Source organism: Bos grunniens, chromosome 20 (genome assembly GCF_055505025.1).
Source record: "Bos grunniens cultivar Pamir isolate PY7600 chromosome 20, Bosgru_T2T1.0, whole genome shotgun sequence".
Lineage (NCBI taxonomy): Eukaryota > Metazoa > Chordata > Mammalia > Artiodactyla > Bovidae > Bos > Bos grunniens.
Genome location: NC_141184.1, coordinates 39,076,491 through 39,101,859, shown reverse-complemented (window position 1 = coordinate 39,101,859; position 25,369 = coordinate 39,076,491). Strand labels below are relative to the sequence as shown.

The 25,369-nt window shown below is 38.4% G+C and overlaps 1 protein-coding gene across 2 annotated transcripts in view; it reads left to right on the top strand.

The window, feature by feature from the left end:
• Positions 1–25,369, top strand: part of OXCT1 (3-oxoacid CoA-transferase 1) — a 163,261-nt gene that overhangs the window by 89,617 nt on the left and 48,275 nt on the right. For both annotated transcript variants that reach the window (XM_086361574.1, XM_086361573.1), the window contains exons 12-13: positions 2,210–2,282; positions 2,895–2,970. In XM_086361574.1, the coding sequence (XP_086217700.1) occupies positions 2,210–2,282; positions 2,895–2,970 (149 nt within the window). The remainder of the gene's footprint in view (positions 1–2,209; positions 2,283–2,894; positions 2,971–25,369) is intronic.

Genomic DNA, 25,369 nt, shown 5'->3' with positions numbered 1-25,369 from the left:
TAAGGCACAGAGTGAACATCTACTTGATATTGAGTGAGTGGCATGTTATGTCATAAGCCAAATGACTCAATAACCGTGAAACTGGATAATTCTATTGCCTGAATATCATGAGAGGATATAGACATATACAGGGGAAGTTGAAGAAGACAAATAATTAGGAAAAGCTGAATAAGAAAGCCTTTTTAAGATATTGATTGTATTATTGATTATAATTATTTAACCAAATTAGGACACTGTATTTGAAAAGCATTGATATCAACTTTAGGATATCCTATTTTTATTTAGATTTTGGGATGTTAAAAATGAAAATTAACTTTTTTTTCAAAGAATATATTTATAAGATGCCAGAATATATAACAGGGGGCCTGAAAATAACTTTCATAAGAATTATTTTCTGGGCTCTTTAAAAAATACTATCCTTGATAAATCACATGGGGAGATCGGAAGCTCTGTGTGCATTGATCTCAGAGTTTCCTTTACAGTAAGTGGTAAATAATGTCTTCTATGTACTGCCAGCTGGTAGAGATAGCCCTTTGGAAGTCATTTTATTTATCACCTAGAGAACAAAGAATTGAAATTTTTGTTCGTTTGTTTGTTTTGCATTTTCAGCCTACAGATTCTTCTTTGCCTCTCCATCTCACAGGACTGGAGAGGAACTGTATTTTCTGGACATGAAAGTGGTGTTAGGATAAGGTTTAGTTGTATTCTGCTTGTCCTGAAACCTGGAGTTCACACGCTGGTATATAACCTTATCATAAAAGCTGATTGCTTGCCCCTGTAGCATTTATCCCTAGAGGGTTGATGGCATTGTCTTTTTCACAAGTAGGTTTAGAGTGATGATTAACAATGAAAATAATATTAAAAATTAATGTTCACAAAGTGCTTTCTCTATGCCAGGTCCTAGAGTAAGGGCTTTACATACATGATTTCATTTAATCCTCCAAATCCTACATGCTGTTTACAAGCCAGCCCTTATTAACCACACCAGAAAGTATTCTCCAAAGCTTTTCAGCTTTGTGTTCCTTTAAAAGAGGTGAGAATGTTTCCTTTGATTAGAATCAAACTTTTAGGGGTCAGTAAATAATTCAGCATGATATAGATAGTCATGCTCTATATTTGAGCTCAGATGGAGGGGGATATTGGTGAAGTTAGCTCTTGGACATGACTTGAGAAGTTGAGGGGACAGCTGTTGCACATTTGATCACTCTTGTGATCTGATCACAGTCAGATCACTCTTGTCCTGTTGTGTCCAAGAGCTTTGCTCTATACCATTCTTGGAATCACTTTTCTTCCCCTTCTTCTTGTCTGCCCTATTACACTGGGGCAGTAGCATGCAATGTGCTCAGACAGTTGACTTAACCTTTGGCAGAGTGGCACGTGAACACTTTTCTGTTGAGACCAGAAGCATCTCCTAGGTACCTCAAGCTCCTGAATAGACAGGTCACAAGAACTCAGCAGCTCAGATTTGAGTTAGGTTGTATTATTGCTTGTGTAGGGATTGGATGACCTTGAAGAACTTTTCTAGTTCTGAGTTTTTATTATGGAATGTAAGTGTTGGGAGAGGTCCTTCTAAGAGGACCTTTTCTGGTTATTAATAGAAATTTACTGAAGCAAGGGCAGAAAGATAAAGCAGAGAGAAAGGTGAAATCTCTCTTTCTAGATTATTCATTGATTTTGAAGAAATATTTGAGAAGCATCTCCTGCTTCATTCCCTTCCAGCTGATTTCTTCATGTTTATTCTACAGTGTTTCGGTCCAGTGACTTACAGTAGCATTGGGTTCTGACAGGTGCATCCCAGGAACCCCTTTCTTCTTTACTTGTATTAGCATTTAATAGGGGCTTGTGAAGGGACTGGGTCTGGTGGGAGACAGGGATGGTTATGTAATAATAGGCAATAGAGAAGTACATTGTCTGTAGACAATTTCAAAACAATAATAAAATGAAAAGTTGGTCTGCTTTTCATTATCCCCATGCAAGGGCAAATCTGAACAATGTTGGTAACAAAACACTTGTCTTTGTAGGTTGGCGGTTCCCATTGTGTCCCCCCATACCCCTGTTGTTGCTGTGTTTTGGTTAAGGGACACTTACTTCTGTATGAAATAGAGAAGGTATAGACCTCTGTCTCCACCATGATTTCCGCTCTTAGAAATCTAATAGCCTTTTCTTTCTTTTGTCTTCCCTGTGTCTGTGTGTGTGTGTGTGTGTGTAGGCAAGGAAACAGTTACTGTTCTTCCAGGAGCCTCTTATTTCTCCAGCGATGAATCATTTGCAATGATTAGAGGGTATGTAATAATGGAGCTCCTCATGTTTCCCACGGTGTGGAATGAGCTGAGTCATCCCTGAGTCTGTTAACAAGACTGTGAAACATAACCACCTCTCCCAGCCAGAAAATGATCATGGACTTGCTTGGCTGCACCAAGATGTGAAATTATTCACATTGAATGTTGGCAATTGGAACATGCAGCCCACGATTATTAAAAGAACCTTCAAAGTGGAATATATGTCTGTGTGCCAACTAAACTGAAGTAAACGTTTTTGAGGCTCTTTCTGAGGATCCTAACATTTTCTGCAAACTGTGTTTTCATTTTCTAGCTAGTGTTTGCCTTCAAATCGAGCCACATTTTCCCTTACCAAAGGAAACAAACTCACTGTGTACACCTGTTTTTAATTTGTTTTTGGATACAATATAGGCTATAATTTTTTTTAAAGAACTCTTAATAGTTATTTTTCTGCATTAGCTTGAAGCCAGTCTATTTGGAAATCAAGTGTTGGGTGGAGGAAAGCAAATATATTTGGGGGCAGGGGGAGTAAGATTATTTAATTGCTGGCAATTTCAAGCAAAAGGGACATAAAACATGGAAGTTTGCTTTATATTTCTTCTCTGTCTTTCTCAGGGGACATGTCAATCTGACAATGCTGGGAGCCATGCAGGTTTCCAAATATGGTGACCTGGCTAACTGGATGATACCTGTAAGTAGGCACGTTTTCTTCTGAATTATGCCTGGGTTAGAATAATTGTTTTTGAAGTATTAATATTAAGAAAAATCTTGTCAGATTGCTATGAGTACAAATATAATTGTTACAAAAATAGATACTGTAAGATGTATTTCTTATTTCAAATTTTAATAAAAATCAAATTTCTAATTCCCCTGAAAAATATTTAGCTTTGCCAGTTTACTATGTAATTGGAACTAAAAATAGATAAGATCAGAGTCAAAGCATAATTTTCCCTAGAAAAATAGAGAACTTCCTCCGAAGGTAAAAAATATGGGTTAATTATACTCTGATAAAAGTAAGAAATACAAATATTTATTATAACTAAGCTTTATAACTAGAAAGAATAATTAATATGTTCATTAATTTTATGTTAATTGTATTCTTTTCTTATTCACAGTGAGTAAAATCCTCTCTTGATTAGTCATGTGACCCTATGAGTAATCAATCACATTGTCTTCTATTACTGAATACAAAACCTGTGATATTTAAACATGTCTGTGAAATGCAAACAGTTTTCATTTGCTAATGATCTAAATCAAGGAAGAAACCTCTTGAAATTAGCTTTGGAAAAAAGACTATAATCAGTTGATTTATGAGTGTAGTTCTTTACATTGCAGAGTGTGGTTCTTTATATGTGTAGGTGAACAACAATGAGTGTCCATGATTATGAGCTCATTTTTTTCAGGTTACTCTTTTAATATGTATCTTTAAAGGTTTCTGTGTGTTTCTCTGAAGCTTGAGCTAAAAAATATTTTGTTTAACTGAGGTTGGTGTTCTATAATGAAAGGTTTTTTGTATTTTTTAAATTTCTTAGTTTTTCCTGCTCATTTTTTGAGGAGGGTGAATTAATGTAGTTGATAACAATGGTAGAGATTGTATTAGTTTAGCTTTTTTGAACTATGATCTGTTGAAACATTATTTTAAAATTTCAGTTATTATTACAGCTCTGGTTCTCAAACTTGGTTGCATATTGGAAGCACCTGGAAATTTTTAAAAATGGTGATGCCTCTGGCCCATCATTAGTTTCCAGTTTAATCTGGGATATAACCTGGAACTGGTCATTTTAAAAGCAGTCCTATATGGTGATGATATGTAACCACGTTTGAAAACCAAGTTTGAGTGTATTAAAGAATGATCATCAATCATGTTTAAAATGTAAGGGGAAAATATTGACCCATTAATAGTAAGAACACTTAGCAAATTATGGATTTGCTAAGTTGTTGTATTGTTGCTATATTGTTATTCTAAATTAGCCATAGTTATAAGAGTTGGCAACTTTTGGAGGCTTCGAAGAAATCAGGGGGTCTCCTGAGCATTATACAGTAAGTCAGATTGATACTTTATAGGAATGTTTATTTGTGTAGAAAAGAGTGTATTTCTCTTTTCAAATTTTAGAAAAAGGCTAATAGAGGGTAATAGAAGTAGCATAAAATAGCAAGCCCTGAGTTTTAGCCCTAACTCTAAGGTTATAATATATATCATAGGGCTTGACACAGTATATGCTAGATAAATGGGTTGTTGTTATTTGATAAGTTAAGAAGAAGTTGGAGATGCCTGCCTCGCAGAGGATGGAAGAGGATTGGTTACTTTGAACAGAAGCAAGAGAGTTCAAAGTAGAGTCTATTTTCTGGACTATTAGTGAGTTTTAAAATCACAGAAACATGTCCAACATATTTTTGCTTTCAGGGAACTTGGGCATCTTTAACAAGCTACTATACAATTTGTTTTTATTATGATTTAGCACACAGTGAGACTGGAAGCTCTCATGGTGAGAGTATGCATTATGTAGTTGCCATTTGTAGGAAAGATTTTCCAACATGTATCATGGTTTTATATATCCTATGAAGATTCCTATGAATGATCAAAACATCAGTGTTTATTACTTTGTAATTTTCCTAATATAGTTTGGAGATCATGCGTTTGCAAAGGACTGGATCTAGTGGAGCAGCAATAGAGAACTCTGGATTTCTGAAGGGGTGTGGAGAAAAATTAAGCTTAAAAAGTGTTCTTGTGTCTGGTTCCACTCTTTTGGTCATGGAAGTTAATAGCGTCTTTTCGGAATGAGCATTTCTTTTGTTCTTTTAGAATTTTACTTATGGCTGTGCTGGGTCTTGATTGCTGCACAGGCTTTTCTCTAGTTGTGGTGAGTGCTACGCTCTAGTTGCAGTGGAAGGGTTTTTCATTGCGGTGACTTTTCCTGTTGGAGAGAATGGACTCTAGGCACACAGGCTTCAGTGGCTGCGGCTCTCAGGCTCTAGAGCGCTTGCCCAGTAGTTGTGGTGCGTGGGCTCAGTTGCTCCGCAGCAGGTGAGGTCTTCCCAGGTCAGGGATTGAATCCCTGTCTTCTGCGTTGGCAGGCAGATTCTTTACCCCTGAGCCACCAGGGAAGCCCTCTTTTGTTCTTTTAGTAACTGATAATGACTTCTGGGATTCTTTGTATGTGATACAAGGTATATATTTTGCTTCCTTTGGATTCAAGATAGCTTAAGAGTCAAGACCATGAGCTTTAATTTGGAAGAGATCTGATTTGAATTTCAGCTCTACCCCTTAAAAATTACACAATCTGGAGTATATGGATTTTTGTTAGGATTAAATGAAAAGAAAATGAAAAGTGAAGACTCAAAGCACTCCATAAATAGTGGCTATTATTTTTAACTTCTTCAGTGTACTATTGCTTAACATTGAGAGGGAATATTTGCCTCAAAAAATGCTGACGTAAGCAAGACTATAAAACCTGTGTATCCAAATTCATATTCAAGTACCAGATCTGAGGACACATTTCTTGTTTTCATTGGTTATGGATAACAGCCTAGCCTCCTTATGTAGTTTCAGTGAGCTATTTCTGTTTGCCCTAAAGATTTATGTTGATTTATAAAATTTAGATGTATTTTTATTGCAAGACCTGGCAGTCAAGGCGCTGAAGGGTTCAGCTTTATTATATCATTTTTCATTTACTTTTATCTTTTTACTGAGTTTAATAATCTTTCAATTGTTGTAAAGTCTTGAGTTTCTCTGCACCGTAGCATCTCCATCAATCATTACAGTGTCAGATTATAATATACTTTAAGCTTTTAAGGCAAGCAAATGGTGTGGATGCTGTTTGTCTTATCCTCTAATAGCTTCTTAGTATGCAGCATGGGTCCTGTTTTCACAGATTTTTGAAAATTCTGCCCTGAGCATACAAAGAGAGAAAATGTGACAGAACAGTGATTGGCTCTTTCTAGTTCCTTGATGATGGAAACCCTAGGCAAGCTGCAGAAATATGAGAAGATGTGCAGTCCGTTGACTCTCCATCCAGAGCTGCTCTGGCTCTTCTAATGCTTATTTCTGGGAAACAGCTGCCATAGATGATAGACTTGTGAGGGGAAGTAGATGTGTATGACCTACTATGGGAGCTGGTTATTAAAGGCATGCAATAGCTGCCTTCTGGACAAGTTGCTGTATCTGAGCTGAACGTAACAGCCGAGGGCCTGCTCCTTCTACATGGGGAGAACAGAAATGAGGGATTCTTGGAACAAACAAAAATAGGATGTTTAGGTGTTTTGTTTTTCCCTTGTATTTTTCATTTCTTTGTGCATTTTAGAAGATTAAGCACAAATCAGCGTCATATTCAGGTATGCTATATGTATGAGTGCATAACATTGATTTGGTCTCCTAGATATGATGCCTGTTTTAAATAAGCTAATTCTCTAGTCTTCCTTCTTGTACAGCTGAGGGGAAGGGGTTGTGCTCAACATTTAATCTAGTGGTTTAGATGCATGAAATGTAGCCTATATACTAAACTGTAGGTACAGATACAGAAATATAAAGATTACTGCATAGATAGATACAAACATACAGATCTAGATAGTTGTTTTAAGATACTGGTGTCTTGTCCATTTGTCCCAATGCTCAGGCAGCTGCAAACCATGGGCAAGGAAAAAGGACAGGTGGGAATTATGTGTACTTTAACAATTATTCAGTAGTGCTTTTGCTCCATCAGTGTAATGTAATAGAAACTGTACAGAACTTTGGGGTTAGATATGCCTGTTCTTAAGTACTGAAGTGAAAGTGTTAATCGCTCAGTCATGTCAGTTGCTCAGTCATGTCCAATTCTTTGAGACCCCATGGACTGTAAGCTGGGCTTCCCAGGTGGCAACTAGTGGTAAAGAACTCGCCTGCCAGTGCAAAAGTCATGAGATGAAGGTTTGATCCCTGGGTCGGAAGATACCCTGGAAGAAGGCATGGCAACTCACTCCAGTATTTGCCTAGAGAATTCCATGGACAGAAGAGCCTGGAAGGCTACAGTCCATAGGGTCAAAGAAAGTCGGGCACGACTGAAGTGACTTAGGATGCACGCAGAGACTGCAGCCTGCCGGGCTCCTCTGCCTATGGAATTGTCTAAGCAAGAGTACTGGAGTGGGGTGCCATTCCCTTCTCCAGGGGTTCTTTCTGACCCAGGGAGTGAACCTAGATCTCCCTTACTGCAGGCAGATTCTTTACCATCTGAGCCACCAGGGAAGCCTTGCTTAAGTACTGGTTCTGTCATTTATTGGTGGTATAACAAATTAGGTGAACCTTGATATATTCATTTGTAAAATGATAACATTTAACTCATGTGCTTGCTTTGGGGATTAAGTTCGCTCATTCATTCAACAAATATTTATTAGATGTGTATTAAGGGCCATGCTCTAAATTTCTCTCTAAGCACTGTATCAGTAACATCCCACAAATTTTTGTCTCTTTTGTTTTATTATTATTCTCTTCAGGATATTTTTAATTTCTTTTGTGTTTTTTTCCCATGACCTATTGGTTATGTAAAAGTATATCGTTTAATTTCAAAATATTTGGTGATTTTCCACAAAACTTTGTACTAATTTCTAGTTTAATTCTCTTGAAATCAGAGTACATACTTTACATGGGTTCTATCCTTTTAAGTTTGAGATGTATTTGCAGCCTAGAATATAATCTATTTTTGTGACTGTTCCATCTGTTTCCATTCTTGGAAAGACTGTGTATTCTGCTCTTGTTGGCTAGAGTGTTCTCTAAGTGTCAATTAGGTCAAGTAGGGAGATGGTGTGGTTCATGTCTACTGTGCCTTTCTATTGATTACTGAGAGAAGAGCATTGAAACCTTGAGTTATAATTGTACATTTGTATATTTCTCCTTTCAGTTTTATCACTTTTTACTTCATATATTTTAGAACTCCATTACAGTAGTACTTAAGATTATTATATTCTTTTAACAAATTGACCTTTTAAAAAAATTATATTTTTCTTTATCTCTGGTAATATTTCTTATTCTGAAGCTGACTATCTTAATATTAATATGTTCACTCTGCATGGTATATCTTTTCCCATTCTTCTACCTATAACCTGTCGTTACATTTAAGTGAGCTTTTGCAGTTAACATATATAGTTAGATTTTGGTTTTTTATCCAGTCTTGACTTATTTTCTTATATATATTTTAGTGGTTCTCTCAAGGTTTGCAATACAGACCATCTTTTATTTATCACAGTCTATTTCAGGTTATATCACTTTATATATAATGAAAGAACCATACAGCTATAAACTTATATTCTATGTTATCTTATTTGCTATTTAGTCATATGTTTTATTCTGCATGTGTTATAAATCCATGGTGCATGCATGTGTGCTAGGTCACTTCAGTTTCGTCCAGCTTTTTGCAGTTCTGTGGACTATAGCCTGCCAGGCTCCTCTGTCCATGAGGATTGTCAAGGCAAGAATACTGGAGTGGGTTGCCATGCCCTGCTCCAGGAGAACTTCCCAACCTAGGGATCGAACCTGTGTCTCTTATGTCCCCTGGACTGACAGGCAGATTCTTTATCATTAATGCCACCTGGGAAGCCCCATAAATCCATGGTACTTTGTTATTATTTTGCTCTAAACAGTCAAGTCTCTTTTAAAGAGATTGAAAATGAGAAAAATATTGTTTATAATTTATGTATATAAATTGTATATTTTATCTCTTTTCCCTGTATATTTGCTTTTTCCTTCACTTTTCCTTTACATCAATTCAGAATGCCATCTGATCTTATTGTCTGTCTGCTGGAAGGACATCCTTTGATTTTTTTTTTTTTTTAATGCAAGTCTTACAGATGTTACTCAGGTTGATTCTTTCAGTATTTGCTTAAAAATTTTTTTTTTTTTAATTTTTATTTATTTTTTTTAATTTATGGAAAATTTGCTCTTAAGCTCTTTGAGATTAGTTGACAGCCTTTCAGTTCAGTTCAGTTCAGTTGCTCAGTCGTGTCCGACTCTTTGCGACCCCATGAATCGCAGCACGCCAGGCCTCCCTGTCCATCACCAACTCCCGGAGTTCACTCAGACTCATGTCCATCGAGTCGGTGATGCCATCCAGCCATCTCGTCCTCTGTCGTCCCCTTCTCCTCCTGCTCCCAATCCCTCCCAGCATCAGGGTCTTTTCCAGTGAGTCAACTCTTCGCATGAGGTGGCCAAAGTACTGGAGTTTCAGCTTTAGCATCATTCCTTCCAAAGAAATCCCAGGGCTGATCTCCTTCAGAATGGACTGGTTGGATCTGCTTGCAGTCCAAGGGACTCTCAAGAGTCTTCTCCAACACCACAGTTCAAAAGCATCAATTCTTCGGCGCTCAGCTTTCTTCACAGTCCAACTCTCACATCCATAAATGACCAGTGGAAAAACCATAGCCTTGACTAGACGGACCTTTGTTGGCAAAGTAATGTCTCTGCTTTTGAATATGCTATCTAGGTTGGTCATAACTTTCCTTCCAAGGAGTAAGCGTCTTTTAATTTCATGGCTGCAGCCTTTAGTTTCAGTCTAATTAGCCCCACTACTCATGCTGTTTTTTCTGAGGACACTACCTGATGTCCATGGCATTTCCCCTCTGGCTAGTGGGAATGTGAATTATTCTCAGACCTGTGTGAATTATGGACATTTTTCACCTAATACTTCTCGTGATTCTTCACCAGACCTCAGACAATTTTTTCTTGTAATATATATACATCATTACTCTGGTAAATAACTTGAGTTCACCTTTTGCAAGTCTTCTGAGCTCTCTCTCTGTATAGCAAGCTCCCCTCTGGTATTTTGAGATCTCAAGTCAAATTCTAGTTGATCAGAGATCTCAACCCAAATGAGGCAGCTGGACTTCTCATTTCCCCTCCTTGCACTGCAGTCTGGAAACTCTCTAGACAGTAGCCTGGGGCAGTTGTGGGCCCATCTTATTGGCTTCCCTTTTCTCAGAGGTCACAGTCCTGTATTGCCTGCTCTCTGATGTCTAAAAGATGCTTTTTCTATTATTTGTCTGTATTTCTTTTTTTTTTTAATATTTATTTATTTGTATTTATTTGGCTGTTTTGGGTCTTAGTTGCAAAACGTGGTATCTTTAGTTGTGGTATGTGGGCTTAGTTGCTCCGTGCCATGTAGGATCTTAGTTCCCTGACCAAGAATTGAACCTGTGTCCCCTGCACTGCAAGGTAGATTCTATTTTCTTTTTAATTAATTAGTTTATTTTAATTGGAGGATAATTACAATATTGTGATGGTTTTTGCCATACATCAGCATGAATCAGCTATGGGTATACATGTGTCCACCCCATCCTGAACCCCCCTTCCACCGCCCTCCCTACCCTGTCCCTCTGGATTGTCCCAGAGCACTGACTTTGAATGCCCTGCTTTATGTATTGAACTTGCATGGGTCATCTGTTGTGCATATGATACTGTACGTGTTTCATTGCTACTTTGTCAAATCATCCCACCCTTGCCTTCTCCCACTGAGTCCAAAAGTCTGTTCCTAACTTCTGTGTGTCTTTTGCTACCCAGCATGTAGATTGTCGTTACCCTCTTCCTAAGTTCCATATATATGCGTTTACATACAGTATTTGTCTTTCTCTTTCTGACTTGTTTCTCTCTGTATAACAGGCTCCAGTTTCATCCACCTCATTAGAACTGATTCAAATGCATTCCTTTTTATAGCTGAGTAATATTCCATTGTGTATATTATCATAACTTCTTTATCCACTCATCTGCTGATGGACATCTAGGTTGCTTCCATGTCCTAACTATTGTAAACACTCCTGCAATGAACATTGGGGTATATGTGTCTTTTTTGTTTTGTTTTGTTTTTTTATTTTTTTATTTTTTTAATTTTTCAGCACTTTATTTATTTATTTTTTTATTTGATAAATTTAATGCCTTTTATTGCCATACCTCATTTTACTGTGCTTTGCTTTAGTGAGCTTTATAGATACATGTTTTTTTTTTTTTTTCCTTGTTAATTTTCTGTTTAGTTGATCTATCCATAAGTGTGAGTGGGGTATTAAAGTCTCCCACTATTATTGTGTTATTGTTAATTTCTCCTTTCATACTTGTTAGGATTTGTCTTACATACTGCGGTGCTCCCATGTTGGGTGGATATATATTTATAATTATTATATCTTCTTCTTGGATTGATCCTTTGATCATTATGTAGTGACCTTCTTTGTCTCTTTTCACAGCCTTTGTTTTAAAGTCTAATTTATCTGATACGAGTATTGTGACTCCTGCTTTCTTTTGGTCCCAATTTGCATGGAAAATCTTTTTCCAGCCCTTCACTTTCAGTCTGTATGTGTCCCCTGTTTTGAAGTGGGTCTCTTGTAGACAACATATGTAGGGGTCTTGTTTTTGTATCCATTCAGCCAGTCTTTGTCTTTTGGTTGGGGCATTCAACCCATTTACGTTTAAGGTAATTACTAATAAGTATGATCCCGTTGCCATTTACTTTATTGTTTTAGGTTCGAGTTTATACACCATTTTTGTGTTTCCTGTCTAGAGAATATCCTTTAGTATTTGTTGGAGAGCTGGTTTGGTGGTGCAGAATTCTCTCAGCTTTTGCTTGTCTGAAAAGCTTTTGATTTCTCCTTCATACTTGAATGAGATCCTTGCTGGGTACAATAATCTGGGCTGTAGGTTATTTTCTTTCATCATTTTAAGTATGTCTTGCCATTCCCTCCTGGCTTGAAGAGTTTCTATTGAAAGATCAGCTGTTATCCTTATGGGAATTCCCTTGTGTGTTATTTGTTGTTTTTCCCTTGCTGCTTTTAATATTTGTTCTTTGTGTTTGATCTTTGTTAATTTGATTAATATGTGTCTTGGGGTGTTTCTCCTTGGGTTTATCCTGTTTGGGACTCTCTGGGTTTCTTGGACTTGGGTGATTATTTCCTTCCCCATTTTAGGGAAGTTTTCCACTATTATCTCCTCAAGTATTTTCTCATGGTCTTTCTTTTTGTCTTCTTCTTCTGGAACCCCTATGATTCGAATGTTGTAGCGTTTAATATTGTCCTGGAGGTCTCTGAGATTGTCCTCATTTCTTTTAATTCGTTTTTCTTTTATCCTCTCTGATTCATTTATTTCTACCATTCTATCTTCTAATTCACTAATCCTATCTTCTGCCTCTGTTATTCTACTATTTGTTGGCTCCAGAGTGTTTTTAATTTCATTTATTGCATTATTCATTATATATTGACTCTTTTTTATTTCTTCTAGGTCCTTGTTAAACCTTTCTTGCATCTTCTCAATCCTTGTCTCCAGGCTATTTATCTGTGATTCCATTTTAATTTCAAGATTTTGGATCAATTTCACTATCATTATTTGGAATTCTTTATCAGGTAGATTCCCTATCTCTTCCTCTTTTGTTTGGTTTGGTGGGCATTTATCCTGTTCCTTTATCTGCTGGGTATTCCTCTGTCTCTTCATCTTGTTTAAATTGCTGAGTTTGGGAGTCCTTTCTGTATTCTGGCAGTTTGTGGAGTTCTCTTTACTGTGGCGTTTCCTCGCTGTGTGTGGGTATGTAGAGGTGGCTTGTCAAGGTTTCCTGGTTAGGGAAGCTTGTGTCGGTGTTCTGGTGGGTGGAGCTGTATTTCTTCTCTTTGTTCAGTCGCGCTATGGGGAGGGAGGGAGGGATGCTGCTAACAAATGACACTGGCGTGCGCTCGCGGTGCCTCAGCCACACTGGGTCTGCCCCCGCTCACGGCGCGTGTAGCCTCCCTGCCCACACTGCTCAGGCTCTAGGTTGTTCCGCCGGGAACAATCCGAGGCTGGCCCTGGGTTGCATGCACCTCCCAGGTCCAAGCCGCTCAGGTTCAGGCACTCAGGTAGTCCTCAGAGGCGCAGACTCAGCTGGGGCTGCGTTTTGTGCTCTTCCCAGGTCCGTGCAGCTCAGGTGATGAGGTGTTTGGCGAGCGCCAATGCTGCGACTTATCGCCTCCCCGCCACTTGGTTATCTGGGTGTAAAACCGGCGCACCTTCTCAGGCAGATGTTGACCGTCCAGACCCCCAATAAGTTTTAGTTAGCAAAGAAGCCAGTTTTATAGATAATGTCTCTCTGGGGCTGCGATTGCCCCCTTCCGGCTCTGGCTGCCTGTCAGCGGAGGGGGAAGGTTTGCAGCCGGCTACCTCTGTTTAGTCCTTTGTTCCGTACGCGGGCTGGCGGTGTCTTAGGTTAGGGCTGGCTTTTCGCATGGTAGATATCCCACAGTCTGGTTTGCTAGCCCAAATTATTTCGCTCAGATAGCGCTCAGGGTATTCGGGCCAGATTCTTACTCTAAGCGATGCAGCCCGTGCCGCGCCTCCCTGCCCAGCCCCCACTTGCTAATGGCGGATGCAGGCGTCTGCGCTGCTTCTCCGCTGGAGGAGTTACCGTAGGGCTCGCAATCTGCGAGTTTTAATTGTTTATTTATTTTTTCTCCCTGTTATGTTGTCCTCTGTGCTTCCAAAGCTCGGCACGGATTCGGCAGTGAGAAGGTTTCCTGGTGTTTGGAAACTTCTCTCTTTTTAAGACTCCCTTCCCGGGACGGAACTCCGTCCCTCCCTCTTTTGTCTCTTTTATTGTCTTTAATATTTTTTCCTACCTCCTTTCGAGGAGTTGGGTTGCTTTTCTGGGTGCCTGATGTCCTCTGCCGGCATTCAGAAGTTGTTTTGTGGAATTTACTCGGCGTTTAAATGCTCTTTTGATGAATTTGTGGGGGAGAAAGTGTTTTCCCCGTCCTACTCCTCCGCCATCTTGGCGCCTTCCTCATATGTGTCTTTTTTGATTCTGGTTACCTTGGAGTGTATGCCCAGCAGTGGGATTGCTGGGTCATATAGAAGTTCTGTTTCTAGTTTTTTAAGGAATCTTCACACTGTTCTCCATAGTGGCTGTACCAGTTTGCATTCCCACTAACAGTGTAAGTGGAGAAGGCACTGGTGACCCACTCCAGTACTCTTGCCTGGAAAATCCCATGGACTGAGGAGCCTGGTGGTCTGCCGTCTATGGGGTCACACAGAGTCCGACCTGACTGACACAACTTAACAGCAGCAACAGTGTAAGAGGGTTCCCTTTCTCCACACCCTTTCCAGCATTTATTCTTTGTAGACTTATTTTTTTTTTTGTAGATGATGGCCCTTCTGACCAGCGTGAAATGATACCTCATTGTGGTTTTGATTTACATTTCTCTAATAATGAGTGATGTTGAGCATCTTTTCTTGTATTTATTACCATATGTATATAATCTTTGGAGAAATGTGTGTTTAGGTCTTTTGCCCACTTTTTGATTAGGTTGTTCTTTTTTCTGGTGTTGAGCTGCATGAGCTGCTTTGTATATTTTGGAGATTAATTCTTTGTCAGATGTTTCATTTGCTATTATTTTCTCCCAGCAAGGTGGGTTCTAAACCACTGGACCACCAGGGAAGTCCCTGTCTGATTTTCTAATTGTTTAAAAGCATTAATTATATTTTTGAACTTTGGTCTTTATATAGTTCTTAGATGATTTTCCTAGTGTGAATCCCTAGTAATAGAACATCTTGGTCAGTTTTTAGGGATTTTGAAACTTACTGAATTCTTGTCAAAAAATTATCTCAGTTTACACTCATACTGTTTTCACTCTCTCACCAACACTGGTATCAGTTTTTGTTTGTTTGTTTTTCCTGTTTTTCTAATCTGTTATTTTGCATTTCTTTAAAAACTGCATCCTTGACTATTTAAAGAGCAGGCAATGTCTTATTTTTCTGGAGGGGCGCTTAATCCTTTTTGTTGTTGTTGTTCTGGAGGCCTTCCTTTTGGCTTTTAGTGTTTATTATATCTTATCAAATATTGTTTCCAGTACTGCTGTCTTTGATCATTTTAAAAAGCAGTATTGATGGTGACTATTCTCTGTTGTAAATGTGTGTTAAGAGACCATCTGTAACAAGCAAGCACGTGTGGAACGTGTGTGTGTGTTTTGTTTCCGATATGTTGAATGAGTCTTACACTTGGGATGAAATCAAAGCACAGCAATTTTTATCTCCTGTGGTGCATTTAACTTTATTCTGTTGGGAAGCTTTCCCTCTGTGTCAGCTCATTCTCAGATAATAAACTTTCAGTGGGTCACTTTAATTCCCAAACTTAGTATGAGTCTAAAATTAAAGGATCCAGTTCAGACTGGTGGCTCAGATGGTAAAGAATCTGCCTGCTATGCAGGAGACCCAGGTTTAATCTCTGGATTGGGAAGATCCCCTGGAAAAGAAAATGGCTCCAGTATTCTTGCCTGGGAAATCCCATGGACAGAGGAGCCTGTCCATGGTGTTACAAAGAATCAGACACAGCTGAGCAACTAAACACACACAGTGCAAACTAGTGAACTTTGCTTCAGCATACATTCAAAAGCAATGTATTTAACCACTGCTTCCCAGCTATGGGCAGAACAGGCTGCCTGCATTTGGGGAAGGTTGCTTGGTGTTCTTTTGCTTTTTCTCTCCACTCACTTCGTCCACCAACTCAGTTTGGCACTGCAGGGTCAAAATTCAGGAGAATGAGAAGGTGAGGAAGAAGGCCGGGAAAATCCTTATATAGCTGTTGACTGGTAATGCTGTGAACTGCCTTCATGCTCTCTGGTCCTTTCAGATGCTTAGAGCTGATCCCTTTCTCTGTGTGGTTGGGCTGGGGTTTTGGGGACCCCCTTCTGGGCTCCTTCTGTAGTGTCTGTCCTGATGAATGATGGCTGGATGCTTTCCCAGCAGCTCCTGGCTTTCCTATTGTTCTCTTCACACATACACTCTCAGTGATAGGACCCTCTCTTCCTTCCATGGCATCTTGTTGAGAACATACTAAAGCATCTTCATGCTGCTGCTGCTGTTGCTGCTAAGTCACTTCAGTCATGTCTGACTCTGTGTAACCCTCTCCTACATGGCCCACATCTGGGAAGCACCCACACATTTCTTGTCCACCTTCAGGAATAGTGTAGCTACTTTGCCAGAATGGTAGCTTCTACTTTCTCAGGTAGGAGTCAGACATGCCATTCCCTGGTTGCATCCTGGCTGTTCCCCAAAGGGTATGATCCTCTCCTGTTGTCATCCAGGCTCTAATATGTTGATTTAGGGGTAGACAAACACTTGCCCCTCTTTTTGGTTGCTGGGATGGACCTTTCTTCAAGCCCTTTATAGAGAATCCTCTGCTGTGGCCTATACTCTGCTCCTTGATCTTGCCAATGGATCCAAAAATCATAGAACTTGTTTTTGACCATTTTCTCTGAAAATTCTGTTACTGAGCATCTGTCTCACATGCTGGTATCTCATAGCTGTCACGGTTGAACATCAGTCAAAAGCGAGACAAAAAAAGTCCCACTCTAGCATTTGGTTTCTACCACTTTGGCTTGTGGCCCTGCTGTTTCCTTGCTGTCATTATTTCTCCCTTGTAAGCTCATGTTCAGCTAAGTCTCCATATGTGCGCGAGTGTCCTCTGTCTATGGTTCCTGTATACCAGGGTGCTCCCCACAGTTTATTCTGTTCCTGGCTCCCCTGGATAGAATAGAGGACCATGGAAGAACCTAGCCAAGCCCTTCTCATTCTACCAGGGAATAAAACGTACATTGACCCCGTGGATAGAACTTCACTTCCTGTGTCAATTAGAGACACATTTAATATCCGCAAATTTTCTGAGACCAAAGAATGATTTCTTTTTGTTCTGCAATTTAACAAATGAGCATACATTAAAAAAAAAAAAAGGACAACCTAGGATTAGTGAAATTTATGAATTTAGGGTGTTATTAGGAATATAAGCTGTTTATTATTGTTTTTCACTTGAAAACTATATTTGGTTATCCAAAAATACTTTAATCTATGACTGTCTGGAAAACATTACGTTGAAAACTAGTCTTTAGTTTTATTACTCACAGTCAATATTTTTCAGATTAAAAGTATTTATTGACTAACATATTGACATATGAATTTTATAACGAAAATTTCTCTTACTTGGAGGATCATGCTGCTGCTAAGTCGCTTCAGTCGTGTCCGACTCTGTGCAGCCCTATAGATGGCAGCCCACCAGGCTCCCCCGTCCCTGGGATTCTCCAGGCAAGAACACTGGAGTGGGTTGCCATTTCCTTCTCCAATGCATGAAAGTGAAAAGTGAAAGTGAAGTTGCTCAGTTGTGTCCGACTCTAGCAACCCCACGGACTGCAGCCTACCAGGCTCCTCCGTCCATGGGATTTTCCAGGCAAGAGTCCTGGAGTGGGGTGCCTTTTCCATGGAGGATCCTGTGGATGATCAAAAGCTGTGTGTGTGCTCAGCCCACCAGACTTGTTTATCCATGGGATTTCTCAGATAAAAATACTGGAGTGGGTTGCCATTTCCTTCCTCCAGGGTATTTTCCCAGCCCAGGGATTGAATCCATATCTCCTGCATTGGCAGGTGGACTCTTTACTCCTGAGTTACCAGCGAAGCCACAATTAAGTTATAAATCTACTATTTTTACTACAAGGGAGCTAAGTTATAAATCTACTATTTTTACCAGAAGCTCTTTGGTTCATGCCATTGGCCAGGTTCTATGCTGTTTATTTGTATGTTTATTGTCACTTAATCCTTATAACTCTGTGAGTTAAATATAATAGTCCCTCTTGTTATAGATGAAGAGACTCAGGCCAGGAGAGTTAACTTTTCAAGTTTACATGTGTTGCAAGTTATGCAGTGGGGATTTAGTCACAGTATTGTTTGCATTCGGCCACAAGTTTCTTTGTTCCTTTTTTTGGATGTATTTTACTAATGCCTTTGTGATGAGACAAAACTACCTGCAAAATAAATAAATATCTTTATAGCCTTTCTGTAAACTTGAGAAAGAAATCTCTGTTTCATTGTGTGGGGTAGCATGTGTGCGTACTAAGTTGCTTCAGTCATGTCTGACTCTTTGTGAACCTATGGACTGTAGCCTGGCAGGCTCCTCTGTCCATGGGACTCTCCAGGCAAGAATACTGAAATGGGTAGCCATTCCCTTCTCCAGGGAATCTTCCTGACCAGGGATCATACCTACATCTCTTATGTCTCCTGCATTGGCAGGTGAGTTCCTTACCACTGGTGCCACCTGGGAAGCCCATGTGTGGGATATAGGCTATTACAATTGGAAGGATACATGCTGTATGTGTAATACTAGTTCAAGCTGCAGGCATTGGAAGGTGCTGGATTGACAATTTGCATATTCTTTCTTCTGCATATTATCTTTTAAGTCCTCACTTGAATTCTAAAGTCTCCACTGCCTAATCACAGTAATTAACATCAATCTCATGTATGAAGTATTTTATTATCAACCCATTTTGTTTTTTATAATCTACCAACTGAAGCGTTCTTTGAAAGAGTTCTTGTCCTCTACTAGGATTTTTATAATTTTAGCTTTAGATATTTTTTAAATGGAAAACATTGAGACATAATTATAGAAATATGGGAATCAATGCAAAGGGGAATCCTAAATAGAGGTTTTTTTTTAAAAAAAAAAAAAGATTAAATGTGAGATCAGGAAGGAACAATAGCAGATTCATTAGCAAGTTACCTCACTCAGCCTAGATCCCCACCAGTGTTAATCTTTTAGGTAAGCAAAGTAACATGAGAATATGAAATAGAAATATCTCAATTTTCATTAATCTTAAAAGAGACTTTGTCTTTTGATTGCTATCTGAATCTGTTTTTGCTCTGAAGGAAAGGAAATATTTTCCTCCTTTGTATGTTGCATATGATGTGTTTGTGAACAACTGCTTGGTTCTAAGAACTCTGTTCACTGGAACTCAGATATATTCAAGTCAGACTCTGAAAGAAACGTAAGCTGGATATCTGATTGGTTCCAAGACATGGTGCTACTTGGCCTCCTAGCAGCTCTGTATGAATTTGATCATACTTTCCACCTCCTCAGTATTGGAAGGCAGAAGTCTATGCATGAAACGGGAGTTTGGACCTTTTTATTAAAATAGTATCTGTCCCCTTTCTCCTTCTTTATAAAGAGACTAAGCAATGAGTGAGTTTGTTATTTTCAGTTATTATCCCTTTAGTTAAAGATGGTTAGTATGACTGCGGCAGCCTCCTCTCATTAAAGAGCCCACTTAAAAGAAGGGGAGGAAACATTAAAAATGATAGATGAGGTCTCCTAGAAACCCATTATTAGTAATTTCATAAATAATGGTGCTTCTGATATGACTTAGCGGGGAATGAAGCCAAAGGGCTGAAGACAGTGTGACCCTGCAGCTAAAGACTAATGAATCTTGAAGACTAAATGTTATTGAATGACTGAATTTAGCATTTCCAGTTGGTGAAAGCTTTATTTCTTACTTTACTCCTTTGGTTTAGAGATAATTTTTGACTAGAACTTTTATTGTCAAAAAAGTTTTATTAGGGAAAATGCCAAATGTGTACAAAAATAGAACACTAATGCTTAGGCAGTTGTCCATTCATGGCTAGTCTTATTTCTTATAGTCTTATACTCCTATTTACCTCTGCCCTCCCCAAATTATTTTGAGGCAAATCTCATCATCATATCATCCTATCAATAAACTTTTTAGCATTATTTCTGAAAGATAAAGATTCCTTTTATAAACCACAATTCCTTATTCCCTTAACAGTAAGCGATTAAGGATGCAATTCCTTAATATCATCCGTCGATACAGCACCCTCCTTCTACTGATAGAGAACCTGAATTCAAAGAAATGAAGTGGCTTGACCCAGGTCACAAAACTAGGCAGCAGCTAGGCCAGTGCTATAATGCATCACTCCAGCCTGTTAGTCTTAGAGGGATGGCATGTCCACTGTAAGAGGAAGAGTTTACTTTTGAAATGTAACATCCCACATAAAAAGCCTTCCGTTTTCCTTTTAAGTACACTCAGAAGCAGCTCTACGTCTCTGTGAAGTCACTTAACCTTTCAGACTTCATCTCTTTATTTTTAAAATGGGATGAATGCAATAGGTTGTATTTTATACAACTTTTTGTATTTTATACCTACTTTCTTTGGTTTTATATGTTGTATTAAGGACTGTGGATAGAGTGGTGAGCAGACCTCTTCAGGAAGAATCTTTTTCCTGGAGTGCACTAAGCATTAAATATGTTGATTTAGGAAGGACTGGTAGGTTTAGAATAATAGAGTTTCTTTGTCCAGGAGTGATGCATACTTTGTCATTTATTTAGGTCTTGTTTACCTCTTGCACTACAGTTACTCCTAATTCTTTTTAAGTGTTTGTCAATGTATTGAGCTGGATATTCCCTTTCAACTTCTAATCTATTTATTTTATTTGCTATCATGGTTCTTTTAGAATTCTCTTAGATATTCTACATATCTCTTTTATCTGCAAATAAAAATCATTTTTATTTTCTAAGATGCCTGCCACCAGTTTATTTTCTTTTAACATATTATCCAAAACAAATATGAGTAAGTCATAGTGATTGAGGACTCTCTTGATTTTGATGAGATTTTATTTAAAATTTTTGCTTGTAATACTATGCTTGCTGTTTGTATTGTTGTTGTTCTAGAAGTTTCAGATTGCTTTTAAACTTACTGGCTGTTGAATTTTATCCAATGTGTTTTTAATCTGTTAATTTACACATGGCTATTGTTCAGTCACTCAGTTGTATTCAACTCTTTGCGACCCATGGACTGCGCAGCACCCTGGACTTCCCTGTCCTTTACTATCTCCCAGAACTTTCTTAAACTCATGACCTTTGAGTCGGTGATGCCATCCAACCATCTTATCCTCTGTCATCCCCCTTCTCCTCCTGCCTTCAATCTTTCCCAGCATCAGGGTCTTTTCTAATGAGTGGGCTCTTCGCATCAGATGGCCAAAATATTGGAGCTTCAGCTTCAGCATCAGTCCTTCCAAAGAATATTCAGGATTGATTTTCTTTAGGATGGACTGGTTTGACCTCCTTGCAGTCCAAAGGACTCTCAAGAGTCTTCTCCAACACCACAGTTCAAAAGCATCAGTTCTTTGGCACTCAGCCTTCTTTATGGTCCAGCTCTCGCATCCATACATCACTGCTGGAAAAACCATAGCTTGACTAGAAGGACCTTTGTAGGTAAAGTGATGTCTCTGCTTTTTAATATGCTATCTAGGGCTTCCCTTGTGGCCCAGTTGGTAAAGAATCTGCCTGCAGTGAGGGAGACCTGGGTTCAGTCCCTGGGTTGGGAAGATCCCCTGGAGAAGAGCATGGCAATCCACTCCAGTACGTTTGCCTGGAGAATCCCCATGGACAGAGGAGCCTGGTGGGCTACAGCCCATGGGATTGCAAAGAGTCGGACATGACTGAGTGACTAAGCGCACACACAGGTTTGTCACAGCTTTTCTTCCAAGTAGAGAGAATCTTATAATTTCATGGTTGCACTTAGCATCCACAGTAATTTTGGAGCCCAAGAAAATAAAGTCTGTCACTGTTTCCATTGTTTCTCTGTGTATTAGCCATCAAGTGATGGGGCTGGATGCCATGATGTTCCTTTTTGAATACTGAGTTTTAAGCCAGCTTTTTCACTCTCCTCATCTTCATTAAGAGACTGTTTAGTTCCTGTTCACTTTCTGCCACAAGAGTGGTGTCATCTGCATATCTGAGGTTATTGATATTTCTCCGGGCAGTCTTAATTACAGTTTGTGCTTCATCCAGCCCATCATTTCACATGATGTATTCTGCATATAAGTTCAATAGTCAGAGTGGCAATACACAGTCTTGATGGACTTCTTTCCCAGTTTGGAACCAGTCCATTGTTCCATGTCCAGTTCTGTTGCTTTTTTGACCAGCATACAGGAGGCAGGAGACAGTAAAGTGATCTGGTACTCCCATTTCTTTAAGAATTTCCCACAGTTTGTTGTGATCCACACAGTCCAAGGCTTTAGTGTAGTCAATGAAACAGAAGTAGACGTTTTTATGGAATTATCTTGCTCTTTCTATGATCCAGTGGATGCTGGTGATTTGATCTCTGGTTCCTCTGCCTTTTCTAAATCCAGCTTGAACATCTGGAAGTTCTATATTCATGTACAGTTGAAGCCTAGCTTGAAGAATTTTGAGTATTACTCTGCTAGCATGTGAAATGAGTGCAGTTGTGTGGTACTTTGAACATTCTTCGGCATTGCCTTTCTTTGGGATTATTGGAATTTGTTAATGTTATATTTTAAGTTGATAGGTGTTGAATCATTGTTACTCTTTTAATACAGATGATCAGTTTGTAACAATCTGCAAGAAATTTTTTTGTTTATTGGTCTCCTCATACTTTGTGACCTTTTTTGTGACAATCTTGTTAACATGTATTTTTCTTTATAGCATTTATTTCTTTTGGATTTTCAAATTTATTGGTCCAAAACAACATAATATTTTTGTATAATTTCTTTAATAGCTTAGGAACTTGTATCTGCTTTTTATTTCTAATTCTGTAGATACTCATTTTCTCTCTTCTGTTTTCATCAGGCTTGTAAGAACTCTAATTGTTTTTAAATTAATCAAGTTTAAGAAGCATATGATTTGTTAATTTTATTCTTCTTATTATTTATTCTCTGTGTTATACTAGTTTCTAGATTTACAAATTGCTTACTTAATTTTCAATCTTTCTGTTTTAATAATAAAAACTTTTAGGGCTTTCTCTTTCTTTAGTACAATATTGTATACTATAAACTTTAATGTGAAGTTTATATTTTCATTAATTTCTAGGGCATTTGTAATCTTTTTATTTTTATACTTTATTTTTGGCTGTGCTGAGTGTTGTTTCTGCATGGCCTTTCTCTAGTTGTGGAGAGTGGGGGCTGCTCTCTGGTTGTGGCTTGCAGACTTCTCCTGCGGTAGCTTCTCTGGTTGCAGAGCACAGGCTCTAGGGCTCGTGGGCTTCAGTAGTTGCAACTCCTGGGCTCCAGAGCACAGGCTCAGCAGTTGTGGTGCACGTGCTTAGTTGCTTTATTGCATGTGGACTCTTCCCAGATCAGGGATTGTACTTGTGTCTCCTGCATTGGCCAGCAAATTCTTTACCACTGAGCCACCAGAGAAGCCCCAGAATTTCAGTTTTAATTTCATTTTTGATTCAGTAACTTCTTAGAAGAATTTTTTCCCTTCAAAGATTTGTGGGGTATTCTTTATACTTTTTGAATTTACTAGGTTTTCTATATGGCCAAGTACATGATTTGTTTTTCTGAACTTCATATGGAAATGAAATAATTTTATATTAAATTCAGCCTATTGCTTAATGTGGTCATATCCTTTATTTATTCACTAGTTCTTAGGGACAGTATGTGGTTTAATAGAGAGCAAATAAGAGAATTCAAAAGACCCGAATTCTAGTTTTAACTTTTCTGCTAACAAATTGTGATCTTACATGACTTTCTCTCTTTTGGTCTAATCCAGTGCTATCCAAAAAAAACTTGCTGTCATTGTGTAAATGTTCTATATATACTTTGTTCAATATTGTAGCACTAGTAACATGTTGCTTTTGAGCACTTGAAATGGGGCTGCTGCTACTGCTGCTAAGTCACTTCAGTCGTGTCCGACTCTGCGCGACCCCATAGACGGCAGCCCACCAGGCTCCCCCGTCCCTGGGATTCTCCAGGCAAGAACACTGGAGTGGGTTGCCATTTCCTTCTCCAATGCATGAAAGTGAAAAGTGAAAGTGAAGTCGCTCAGTCATGTCCGACCCTCAGCGACCCCATGGACTGCAGCCTTCCAGGCTCCTCCATCCATGGGATTTTCCAGGCAAGAGTACTGGAGTGGGGTGCCATAGAAATGGGGCTAGTATTACTGAATAACTGAATTTTAAATTTTATTTAATTCAAATTTATATAGCCAAATATTGGACAGTGCAGGTATAATCTATTAAAGTCTTACACTCAATAAATCTCAAGGGAGCCCAACTATAAAATGTTATTTTAACTTTCAAGCTGTAAATTTACATATTAGGTATTTTTGAAGATGCTGTGATATAATGGGAAATTTGAATGCTTAGAGAAATAAATAGTTGAGAGATGGTAAAATTTCAGAAGTTTCATACTCAGTCCAAGCTTCTAACATTAAAAAGATTGAGCCTTTGGTGATCTAAAGGTTTTGAAATACAGAAAGTTATACTGAGGGTTACTTCTAAATGTCAGCCCTTAGGCGAAAATCACATTATTCAAATTACACTTAAGAATGTGTTTTATTTCTTTGTTAAAGGTTGGAAGACCCATAAAATCTATCATGTATTCTTTGTATTTTTTGTATTTTTTCCCTTAGGTCTTTGAATCAAAAATAAATCAAAACCTAAATTATGAATTACCTAGAAAATAATGAGAATAAAACTTTATATCAAAGCTTATAGAATACAATTAAAATTAGACTCAGAAAAAAATTGAGAGCCATAAATACTTTTATTATTTGCAGATACTGTGAATTGACCCTTCTGGCTTGCTTGCATTCCTTACCAGTGTAATGTACACAGTGTGACTATGTTAGGACTTCCGTTATCTGATCGTATTAGCCCTGGGATGTGTATTACTAAGACCCGCAGGATCAATACTAAATCAGATCATGATTATCTTTGTTAAGAACTAGATAGAGAAGTTGACTTTTATTTGGGGGAGGTCAGAAAATCCCATGGACAGAGGAGTCTGGTGAGCTACAGTCCATGGGGTTGCAAAAGAGTCAGATACAACTTAGCAATTAAATGAAAACAAATATGATATGACAACATGTCATATAAACCCTAGAATTATCTTGATAAATATTCATTGCTGGAAGCATATGGGATTGAGACTGCGTGAATATCAGTTTCTCATCTCCCATCTTACCCTCTTTCCAGAACGTCAATGACTAAATAGAATGCCAGGCAAAATCATTAATATTTTACATTTTAGCTCTCTTTCTCCTTTCTTTTCCCTCCTCAGTCAGTATGGTGGAATTTTCTTAAGTAAAAGGCAGATAGAGTTTTTGAGCTTTATTGTACCCAATAATAAATTTAACATTTATTATACCCAATAATATATATAACATTGCCCATTTATTGTTTGCTAACTCAAAGTGGATCATTTGTAATAATACTTTTTTTTTAATAATACTTTATATATTGAGAATTAGTAGAGAATAGGATATTCCATTTATTTTTTTCAGATTATCCAAATTTAGCTATGTACTGTGCTTAGTTGCTCAGTC